The sequence below is a fragment of the Lethenteron reissneri genome, chromosome 20, assembly GCF_015708825.2.
Source record: "Lethenteron reissneri isolate LAM-NWPU_2019-01 chromosome 20, ASM1570882v1, whole genome shotgun sequence".
Lineage (NCBI taxonomy): Eukaryota > Metazoa > Chordata > Hyperoartia > Petromyzontiformes > Petromyzontidae > Lethenteron > Lethenteron reissneri.
The window spans coordinates 16,308,151-16,319,379 of NC_083798.1; the positions used below are offsets into that span (position 1 = coordinate 16,308,151).

Consider the following 11,229-nt stretch of genomic DNA (forward strand, 5'->3'; position numbering starts at 1 on the left):
AAGAACAGAGGACCACGATCCGGGTATTTAGTAAGCGCTCATGATTTTGCATAATGCACAATGGCTGAGAGCTGTTCATCATATTATATATGTAACGTTTACGAATATAGAACTTGCAATCCACATCAAACACCACTGTTGGACGAAAGCCCTCCTCCCCACGTCGTGACCATCTACTTCACCACGCTGGTCAGTTTCGGGTTTGTGACTGGAAGAAGCTGGACCAGACCCATTCTAATATCAGTTATTTGGGTCTATTGCAGCGGTCGGGAATCTATGGCTCGCGAGCCATATATGGCTCTTCCAGTGACGGCATATGGCTCCCAGACAATTTTGAGTTGAAACAATAATTTAAAAAAATAAAAAATAAAAAAACAGTTTGGAACTAATTTAAAAATACTTGTGATATTACTTAATAATACTGTGTCATTTTAAAGTAAACAGAAATTAGTTTTGAAGATACATTTCACGGGTCACGCCTGCATGAAGCTCAACCTCACCACGTATGAACCAGACTACAAGGCCATCAGCAAAACCATGCAGCACCAGAAGTCGCATTAAAAGTAAGACATATTCAATTTATTATACGTTAAAAATACTATATGGCTCTCAATGAAATATATTTAGAAATATTTGGCTTTTTATGGCTCTCCCAGTCAAAAAGGTTCCCGACCCCTGGTCTATTGCATTCAGTACACGTGGCTTTAAAACTAGGCTGCATCACCAACGAGCGTGCGTCAATCAAATTAAACTTTATCCCGTATTATCCGGACCACAAGAAGCTGCTTTGGAGGAAGACGGAACCCCGAAAGTGCGGATGGGGTGTCAATTGAGTTAAGCGCTCGGTAACGCACTACACCTACCGGATTATAAGAACACGCACTTGAAACTCTTGCTTTATAATAGGTGGGGGGTCTTATAATAGAATAATACTATAGCCATAGTGTGCCATTTCACGTGTGTATGAAGTTTACTGTGTCTATTCTGCACACACACAAACTCACGTGATGATGCAGCGTGTACATTACTGGTGTGTGTCCAGCCTCCATACGATCGAACTTATTCTCATCATTTGCAGAATCCGTTAGAATTGGGGTCGAACTGAACGTAAACTGAAAAGAGGGGGGGGCGCACATTCCAGCGAGCACGCCAAGACGCCGCGTGGTTTCGCAAATCCATCACGGCCTCTTGTTCCCCACCTTTGGTCACGGCGGCTCCTGCTCAGTGGGGCAGGTACGTGGGGGGGCATTCATCACGGCCCGACGCCTACCCGCCCCCTGTGCTACTCACCCAACCCCCCCCCCCCACCACCATCACCACCCCCCATCACCACCATCATCACCACCATCACACCACCCCCCACCACCATCACCCCCGCCCCACCACCACCAACCCCCACCACCACCATCACCACCCCACCACCATCACCCCCCCCCCATCACCCCCGCCCCACCACCACCAACCCCTCCACCACCATCACCACCCCCCACCACCCCCCACCACCACCCCCACCACCAACCCCCCCCCCACCATCACCATCCCCCACCATCACCCCCGCCCCACCACCACGAAGTCCCCCCCGCCAACCCCCCCCCCACCACCAACCCCCCCCCCACCACCATCACCACCCCCCACCATCACCACCCCCCGCCACCAACCCCATCCCCTCGGGCGGCGCGACCCCCACGGTATGACAATGCTTTGTTTGGCTTCGTCTCGTACAATTGTCTTCTTTGTCGCCGTTATATCCTGAAATTGTGCTGTAAAATTACGTATTCTAATAATTATATGATAATAATAATCGTGGGTGGAGTTGTGGTGGGGGGGGGGGCATGTGGGAGCAACGCACTCCCCCAAACTGGACACCTTAATTTAATTTCAGTAGTTTACAATTAAGAGAATAAATTATATTCTCCCTCGATTCCAAATGTAAGGGACAAAGCAAACTCCTGCTACCCGCCCCCAAATATAGAAGTAAAACTCCGCCTATGATAATAATAATAATGAACGCCTAGATAGTAACGTCATTCGTGCAGTCTGCATCTCGCAGCGCGACGCAATCTGCTAACAAGGTGGTGCATATATGTCCAGATGTGTTTTTTACTGGGCGTTGATACAATGCTATATCGGTGTGTCACGTCGCGGCACCGCACAATGAAATACTGTGACATCTATTTGTAACGTTGTGGTCGCGGGCAGTGCCCAACTACCTCGTGTCAGAGAACGGCTTCAGACGATGGCGTCAGTCATGGAACTACTCTTGAAGTCACTTCAATCAGCCTCTTCATCCAGCCACGGGGCAAGCCTCGCGTTTGTTGATCGGCAATCAGAGCTAGACTCTTTTATTCGTCAGAGCAGGAATGTTCATAATTGATTTAATTAAATGGCAAGCTTTACAACTGGTGTTGGACAACAATGCACACACTGCCCCGATATGCATATATAGTAAAATATAACATTCTATGGCTACGTCTCATAAACAATACATTTTGCTCCGAGAGTCAAGTGCCCAACATCTTTGCCGTTGTACAACACTGGCAATGCAATAAATGTTTGTATTTATATTTTAATGAGATTGCCTCAACATTTAATAACGTGGCTCTATAACAATATAAAAACTTAGTGGTTTCTATATATAAAAACAAGACTTCACACGTCGCGGTATTTGCATACATTTTATTTTTGGACTTTTTAACGTAGCATACTTGTTGTTATAGTTGTGTTATACAGTTACATACTAAACATAGCTTTAAAAATCTTTGATTAAAAAAAATTTAGCATTAAATATTTTACAGCATATGTCGTACAGTATTTGTCATAACAACCATAGGTGGCAAAGTGGCTAACAAGCTACCAAGGCTTGAGCCCCCTCGAACCCGTTTACCAGCTCCAGCATTCACACAGCCTCTAACCACGCGGTCCGGCTTGCGACAATCTCGCACTCTCGATTTTTGGACATTTAATTTTCAAAATAAATTTTATCTACCCCCAAAATAGTTTTCACCTGCCACCTAAAAAAACACGCGTGTGCTTAACTCAGAAATGTAATTAAATGCTTTGCGTGGGTATTGGTGATGAAATTGAATTAAGTTATCCTAAGCAACTCAACGCGTTTTAACATGATGTCTTACGGTGCCAATGGCGCGTGCCATGAAATGAGTTGGACAATTTTATTAGCACCTTTAAACAAGCACAATGACCATGGAAACAACGTTGTTGAGTTAAGAAACCTGTGTGCAGTCACGCTTGGGTGCTGCGCGCAACTGGGTGTGCTCGCGTGAACCGATAAGTGCTCTGAGCAGATGGCAAAGCTGGTGCCTATATCCAACAAAGATTTCCACTTTCCAAAAACATTCTAGGCGAGGTCACTTCGGGTGGAGAGGTCACACTGGTTTAGCTACTTTTTTGTTTGTTGAATATTGTGACTTGTCAACATCGTTACGTGCACTCTATTACATCATCATTGTCTGATAGATGCGGTCTTCTGGATAAATGGAACAATTTTCACCCATAAAATTTGCCCATCCCATCGAAAGTTATTCCACGTGCATTACAGGTTCAGCACGTCATGTGTTTCATTCGGGAAGTGGTGCATTAACAAGGCACGCGCGTATACATGTGTGTTCGGTGTTTCATCCGACCGGCGGGATGATTAATTCCACCTGAAGGATTAGCACGTGGGGTGTTGTTTTATTCATTACCTCCGTACCTTCGTAAGCCAAGTCATGTGAAGACGGCCACACAGACAAGGTGCCTTAAAGTTGTGCTCTAGCCCCGCCTGCCGGTAAAAAGCCTCACACTGCCTCGAAAGGGGGCTCGCTCATAAACACAACACAACCTGGAGCGAGCGCGCAGTCCCAATGCGGCATGTATGGTCGCTACGTGGCGCAAGTAATGCAGGTCGGGGGGACAGCTCCGTCTGCCATGGAGCTGGGAGTCGTGGAGCTTAGAATGTGGGCCCGGCACTGCGGCTCCCATATCTCTTCACCATGTCATGCCTGCTTGACACAAAGGAAGACGCGAATGTGAGCACAAGAGCACAATGTACGTCGCAGCATCACACACTGCACGTGACGTGAATACTTAGCAAAGCATTATAGAGACGAAAATGTGACTCCGAGTTGCAGTTTTCCTGTAACACATTCCTGCGGAGGGAGCTGGTAGGAACGTTGGGTTGCTCGGTCAATGGCCAGGATCAACGGCGGCATGGTGTATTCCGCAAATATGCCCGACTGTGAGGGCGGGCACAAGCCGGCGTGAGTAGGTTAAACGTTGAGTTTTATAAGGGCACCACGGGGTGACCAGCCCCTCCCCACCCAGCCCCACCCCTCCCACCCCCCACCCAGCCCCTCCCCACCCAGCCCCACCCTCCCCACCCAGCCCCTCCCCACCCAGCCCCTCCCTCCCCACTCAGCCCCTCCCTGCACGACGGACACAATAATCCCCTGTGGGCTGGTGTAACTAGGTTCCTACCAGTAAAATATATTTAACCTAAGCTTCATGTTGTATATTATTGAGTCACTCCGATATAAGTAATTGTGCAAAAGCAATAATATAAAATAAAATCTAGGCATGAATGGAATAATTTCTCTCTCAGCACAATTAAAAGTTAGAATCCTAACACCTTCTCATTCACTCATGCAGACAAGCAGGTGCCTGGCATTTATTCCATCCCCACCGTTCGTGAGAAGAAAATGCCACCACCTGCTTCCTCTCGTGGCCTCATTATTGGCACTCCAGCTCTTGTACCATCCTGTACCAACACCTGCCTTGTATACGCACCTCTTGAGATCATCGTCACCCTTGGCCTGCTCCGCTCCCTTGGGGGAGGCTGGATCGGTGGCCCAAGGTCGCTCCGTGTTTCCACCCTGGGACGAAAGGGCTTCCGACTCCTTCGCAACGCTCTGGTGCGGAGCCGAGTCACCCGTGTAGCCAAAACTCATCAGCGTCCACATGTTGGTCTCCTCTCTCTGCCGTCTGGGCGTGGCACTACAAAGTAAGACGAGTCAAATGGCGAGGTTTACGTCTTGACAACAGTGACATGGAATGGTTGGCATGGGTCATGGTGCAGGGGCCGAAATGGAGCATCCTGTCCAATTTCAATCCCCCCTACTTCATAGCCCAGGGCCTGAGCCCTTCCGGCTTGTGAGTCCTGGTCTATTTGTACCGCCTGCACACTTAATAGCGACAACGCTGCTGGACAAAATGGCTTAAACACCACCTTGGAGATTTGTCCGTTGACTTTGGCGATTTGTTTGACACGTTTTTTTTGGCAAATGCCAATGTGCAGCTCGGGCCCATGCTCAGGTGAGCATTGAGCATTGCTTATCGCTGCAGTGTGTCCATTGATTGAAGGCAGAGTTTACGGTAATAACGGTGCTGCAGTTTTGTTTCTCTCACTCACATTTCACTTCATCACCCAATCTTACTTGGATTTCAGGGGAGGTGGTTTCCCCTCGAATGCATGTGTTGTTGAGACTGTATTCTCCGGAATGGAGCTGATGCTCCCACTCCTTTCATTGGCACTTCCAACCTTTGGCATCACAGACAGAACGAACCCTGCATTACTTCCAAACGTAACACTGCACACCCGTGTGTATGATTCGTGTGTATGATTCATGTGTTAATTTCTCGACAGCAATGGGTGATGTTTGTGACCATCTCAGTTCTCCCATGATAACTTGCGTGTCACGTGACATCACCATGCTGCATGTTTAGTGCACACAGCCTTGTTTTAGACCACCTAAGATTGTCTTTGAAGTCACTCTTTGCGTGTATTTATTTTCCAGTGTGCAGTAATTCTTCTGTTTAAAGAGTTCCTCATTGTTTACAGAACGTGACAGAGACTAGTTTAATTCACATGTTGGTGGATAGTCATCTAAGTCTGGCCGGTGTCGATCTTTGTACAACACACGTAGTAATGTACCCAATGAGCACTCTGCCAAGTTTAAACGGTACTCACCAGTTCTGTCAATCACATCCATGTGTGTGTTTTTTTTTTAAATACTATGCTTCCAACATGACTTTGCATTAATATTTACTCAAATGACAGCACTATTTATAGCTCATCCGTATTTACTTCAATTGACTAAACAATTACAGCTATTCAGCGCTGATTCTATTAATGAGTTTATTATTTATTATTATCGCTCTTCTTCAACCAGGAAAGCCTCACGGGAGGGTCCTGCCAAGTTTTCACAGTAGGGGGCGATGTTGCTGCTGCAGTGTATTCCCAATTGGGCAATTTGCAGGCAATATTTAGTATCATTTGGACGTTTAGCTAACACCAAATAATATAATACAACCTCCCATACCCCGTGAGTCGTTAGCTTATCCGCGCCTGGCGTCTGCTGACGCAGAGACACAGGGTCGGTGGCAAAAGGCGCCTCCCTCGTCATGTACTTGGCCTTGATGTCACTCCAGTTCAGATTCTCCTGCGCAGGGATTCCCATTGCCCTGGCAGTTACGGATGTTCTAAACAAACAAAAAAACAAGACAAAAGTATGCAACCTATTTAGCAAGGATCCCGTTTTACGTGGCAAATTTAATACATTGTACAGCCATGGATACAATTGTGACCCAGCAATTAGGCTTTTAAAATCCCAACATCAAAATGTCACAACACAGTGGCCTGGAAATATATATTCGATCACAAACCACGTGATGAATTAAGCACTATAAATCTCGAAAAGATAATGTGAGCCAACCTGCAGTATAAAGTTGTCATGATATTAGGGACTTACCTTGACAACTGGCCATGATAAAAAGGTTTTCCCAACTTATCGACTAACACTAGAACAAAAAGGATATTTGCCAATACACAAATACATTTTATGCTTGGGTACTCGTCATTTTTCCTAACTTGTTCATAATCTTATCTTACTCCTGTCCACTGCGAGTTGGCGGGTTATGATTCAGCCAGCCCGGCCGGTTGTAAGGAACGGATGGGTCAGCCTCTCCTGAGTTGTCCGGCATCTTGAGCAGATCTGTGGCCAATGAGAGTAGCAAAGTAGCAATACAATTTCAAGATTAACTCTGCTATTATATAGATTTTTTTGGTTATTTTTCGATAATGATGTCGTATATCAAACAAGCAGTGGCGACTAATGCCACTACCTATTTACTTAGATAATCTCCAATTAGTCTCAAGACTCTTAAAGAAGGGCCCTGCATTACGATGTCTGGCCAAATCCATTTGAAATATAATTTTGCATGTTGGAGGAATAGCATCCAGGGAATGCCGATACATCTGAGAGGACAACTCTCAATCGTCTGCACACATTCATTAATGAACCCACTTTGCTGTACTGCCATCTGCTGGTCACCTCACAAATGAGGAGTAACGGCAAATGAGTGATCCCACCAAACGTTTCCTGAGTGCACCACCAGACATCAACCTTTGCTGAAGTTGCACATATTTAAGGTGGCCATGCAGCACACGAGTGAAATGACAAATAAGCCTCTGCCGTGGCACCATTATAAATGGGCCCTGTTTGCCACCTGAACCTTGACGCTCACCGCGCTGGCCGCCTTGCCTTGCCAGCTTCACGTAATCGGATTCGGGCTCCCCGATGGGCCCGCGCCTGTGCCTCACGACTCCAAGATCCTGTGCTCCTGCCTCTGGGTCGTCAATCCCACCGATGGCACCCAGTGATAACTCACTTCTACCTGCTTGGGGGGGGGGCACAACACAAGTTAGGTTGGTGGTGATGGTTGGTGATGGTGGTGGCAGTTGCTCGAGGGGGCCGAGAGAAGAGGAAGACAACGCGACCACAGCTCCACCGTGCTCTGCATCCGAGAGTGGCTATCAGTGGTGTGGCGTGGTTGGCATGGGCCCTGGCGTAATGAATTAAATGAGCCCCCCTCCTGTCCAATTTCCCCCCGTCTTTGTAGTTTGGCATGTGGGCCCTTCCGTCATCGCCTTCACACTCGATGACTACGCCAGTGGCGTAACGCCACTGGCGGTTAGGTTTGTATTCATGCTGCAGTAGCATTGCTGGAGAGCGTGCATGAAAAACAGAAATTTGTTTACTCAGTAAAGCTTCACTGAGTCTGTAGAGTTTTTTTTTGTCTGGAGGGTCCTGCTTTGAATGCTTGGTCAGTTTCTTTAGGAGTACTTATTTTCATGCGGCAAGAGACGGTTGCAACCGGAGAACACCGATAAGTACTCTGGGAAGGCACTCAAACTGCACAGATTTTCAACATCACTGCAAAGAGTGTCTCACATGAATGAGCTCGATGAGCTGTTGGGTTACAAGCATGCCGTCCTGGCCACACCTGGAGCGTAATGCATCAACAATACACTGGCAACCCTCCATAAGATGAACTTTAAGGCGTCAAAAGTTTCAAAGAAAGCCGTCCCTTGGTGTGGACCAATCAGTTTCAAGGACAATGCATATATTATGATAGTATGTTTTTGTTTGCATTTTGACTGCAAGTATTGTGGTTAATGCAGACATGAATCATTGTAAAAAGGTTTCAGTTTTGTTGCCAGAAAAAAGGGGGAACCCCCTATTATTACGTCAAAAGTTTATTAAAAGTGTTTGACCATGTCACAGATGCTGCGAAGATGTCTCACCTGCATTCTGTGACCGCTCTGCAGGCATCATGAACACTCACGGATCTGTAACACACACGGATCTGTAACACACACACAGCACGCAATTACTATGCATCATCCATGGTCAATCCACTGCTGGATGAAGGCCTCCCCAAGCCCCCAGCACCGACATCTCTCGCGATCAGGCGATGATACCACCTAGCACATCCATACCACACGATTCATGGCTCCATCTCTCAGGTGGACGTCTTCTCTGATGGGTTAATTGGCTGCCAATCCGTTGCGCAATTATTGCAAACACCCAATTGATCATATTCAAAACTCCACATTACACAACTGTAACGTGCATGCACACACATGTCGATATAATATATATTCACAATCACGCTCACACAAATGCAAAGACCCCCCATATAGCCTTAAGAGACGGATGGTGGGAGGCCAGCACCACGCCCTGGCCGCCTTTGTCTCCCCAGTGGTGATGTTTACACACCGCACCAGGTACGAATTTGAGGCTGAGTCGACCTAGGGAAGGCGCAGCACCGGTTCAGATAATTTCTCACTTGTTTCTGGAATCGAAGCAGTTACACACGGCAATGTAAATTAAGTATATATATATACAGTAGCGCCTCATATACTCTACAATGTGCACAACGTTACAGCACTAATGCCAATCTAAATCCCCGACGCTTTGCAGCATATCTCTCTGCTCTGCAGAAGGGCCGTTCACCCGAAACGTCGCCACTAACATCGACAGCACACTGTACATGATTCTGACGCCTGTGAAAATGTGTTGGGTTCGCGCAGCCGCTCGCAACGTGAACGCGGTCTGTCGCATCGACATCGCGTTGCCGCGTTAACAACATTTACATCAATCGTGGCCCCCGACAGATGAGAGCCAAGAGCCACTGGCGTGGTGAAGGCGACTCGCCTGCGATGAAGTCGACACGAGATGAAGTCGACACGATGAAGTGGCACGAGAGGAAGCAGGTTGCTGAGGATCTGTAACCTGCGACTCGTGGCCTCGACCCGCTCAACCGTCTGTGTTGTCGTCGCTGGTTGCCGTGGAGACGGCGTGGGTTGTGGTGGGGGAGGGGGGTGGGGGTGGCGTGGGTGGGGGGGGTGTAGGTGGTGGGGGGGTGGCGGCGTGGGTGGGGGGGTGATTGGGGGGGTGTATGTGGTGCGGGGGGGGTAGGTGGTGGGGGGTGTAAGTGGGGGGGGGTAGGTGGTGTAGGTGGGGGGGGGGTGTAGGTGGGGGGGTGTAGGTGGGGTGGTGGTGGGGGGTGTAGGTGGGGGGGGTGTAGGTGGGGGGGTGTAGGTGGGGTGGTGGTGGGGGGTGTAGGTGGGGGGGGGGTGTAGGTGGTGGGGGGTGTAGGTGGGGGGGTGTAGGTGGGGTGGTGGTGGGGGGTGTAGGTGGGGGGGGGTGTAGGTGGTGGGGGGTGTAGGTGGGGGGGGGGTGTAGGTGGTGGGGGGTGTAGGTGGGGGGGGGTGTATGTGGTGGGGTGTATGTGGCTGGCCTGCCTACGATCCATCCTGGGTTTAACCTGCAGGCTGGATTGTGTGAGGAGCTCACAAATCCTTGAAAGATCTGGGCAAAGTCCCATCGGTGAGCTCCTCCGGCAGGCAAGGCTGCGTTGGCTGGGCCATGTAGCCCGCATGCCCAGCCACCGCATGCCGTAACAGCTTTTGTTCGGCCGGATCGAGGGGGCTAAACGGGCGCGGCACGGGCTGGAGAAGAGATGGAGTGATGTGGTACAGGAGGACGTGGAGCTGAGTGGACTTGCCGATGACTGCTACCAGCCGTGTCAAGATCGGCCTCAGTGGAGGAGGCTCGTGAAGGACGCTACTGGGCAGTTGGAGGCAGTCGCACTCCAACAACAACGGAGGGCGGAGGAGCGACGCTCACAACAACGAGCGGAGCGCCGGGTGGCTAAAGCACAGCAAGTTGACACAATAGGGGGCATAGGTGGTGCATCAGCCAGTCATCTCGGTCATCTCGGTCAGTCGACCCGTGGCACCTGCTGGGTCTGCCCCGTGACCTCCTGCCAGCGGGCGTTCGACACTTCACGTGGCCTCAAGGTGCACTTGGCCTGGCACAAGCATCGTGGTGACGTCACCGCCACTTAGTGGCGAATGGCGGTTGTTGTTGGTGGTGGGGGGTGTAGGTGGTGGTGGGTGTAGGTGGGTGGGGGGGTGGTGGGGGGGGTGTAGGTGGGGGGGGTGTAGGTGGGGGGGTGTAAGTGGTGGGGGGGGTGTAGGTGGTGGGGGGGGTGTAGGTGGGGGGTGGTGGGGGGGTGTAGGTGGTGGTGGGGGCGGTGTAGGTAGTGGTGGGGGGGTGTAGGTGGTGGGGGGGGGGTGTAGGTGGGGGGTGTAGGTGGTGGGGGGGTGTAGGTGGGGTGGTGGGGGGTGTAGGTGGTGGTGGGGGCGGTGTAGGTGGTGGTGGGGGCGGTGTAGGTAGTGGTGGGGGGGTGTAGGTGGTGGGGGGGGGGTGTAGGTGGGGGGTGTAGGTGGTGGGGGGGGTGTAGTGGGGGGGGGGGGTGTAGGTGGTGGGGGGGGTGTAGGTGGGGGTGGTGGGGGGGTGTAGGTGGTGGTGGGGGCGGTGTAGGTGGTGGTGGGGGCGGTGTAGGTGGTGGTGGGGGCGGTGTAGGTAGTGGTGGGGGGGTGTAGGT

At 50.2% G+C, this 11,229-nt stretch overlaps 1 protein-coding gene across 2 annotated transcripts; it reads right to left on the bottom strand.

Moving 5' to 3' along the window:
• Positions 1 to 2,660: 2,660 nt before the first annotated feature.
• C20H7orf57 (chromosome 20 C7orf57 homolog) lies at positions 2,661 to 9,637 on the bottom strand. Of its 2 annotated transcripts, none has more exons than XM_061555153.1 (8): positions 9,492 to 9,637; positions 8,579 to 8,640; positions 7,519 to 7,668; positions 6,884 to 6,986; positions 6,315 to 6,474; positions 5,430 to 5,533; positions 4,783 to 4,989; positions 2,661 to 3,998 (listed from the first exon to the last, which is right to left on the bottom strand). In XM_061555153.1, the coding sequence occupies exons 2-8, from the start codon at positions 8,607 to 8,609 to the stop codon at positions 3,947 to 3,949; spliced, it is 807 nt and encodes a 268-aa protein (XP_061411137.1). In that variant the 5' UTR covers positions 8,610 to 8,640; positions 9,492 to 9,637; the 3' UTR covers positions 2,661 to 3,946. The 2 variants fall into 2 exon arrangements, with proteins under 2 accessions (XP_061411137.1, XP_061411136.1); XM_061555152.1 differs by having other exon boundaries at positions 7,519 to 7,671.
• Between the last annotated feature and the right edge of the window lie 1,592 nt (positions 9,638 to 11,229).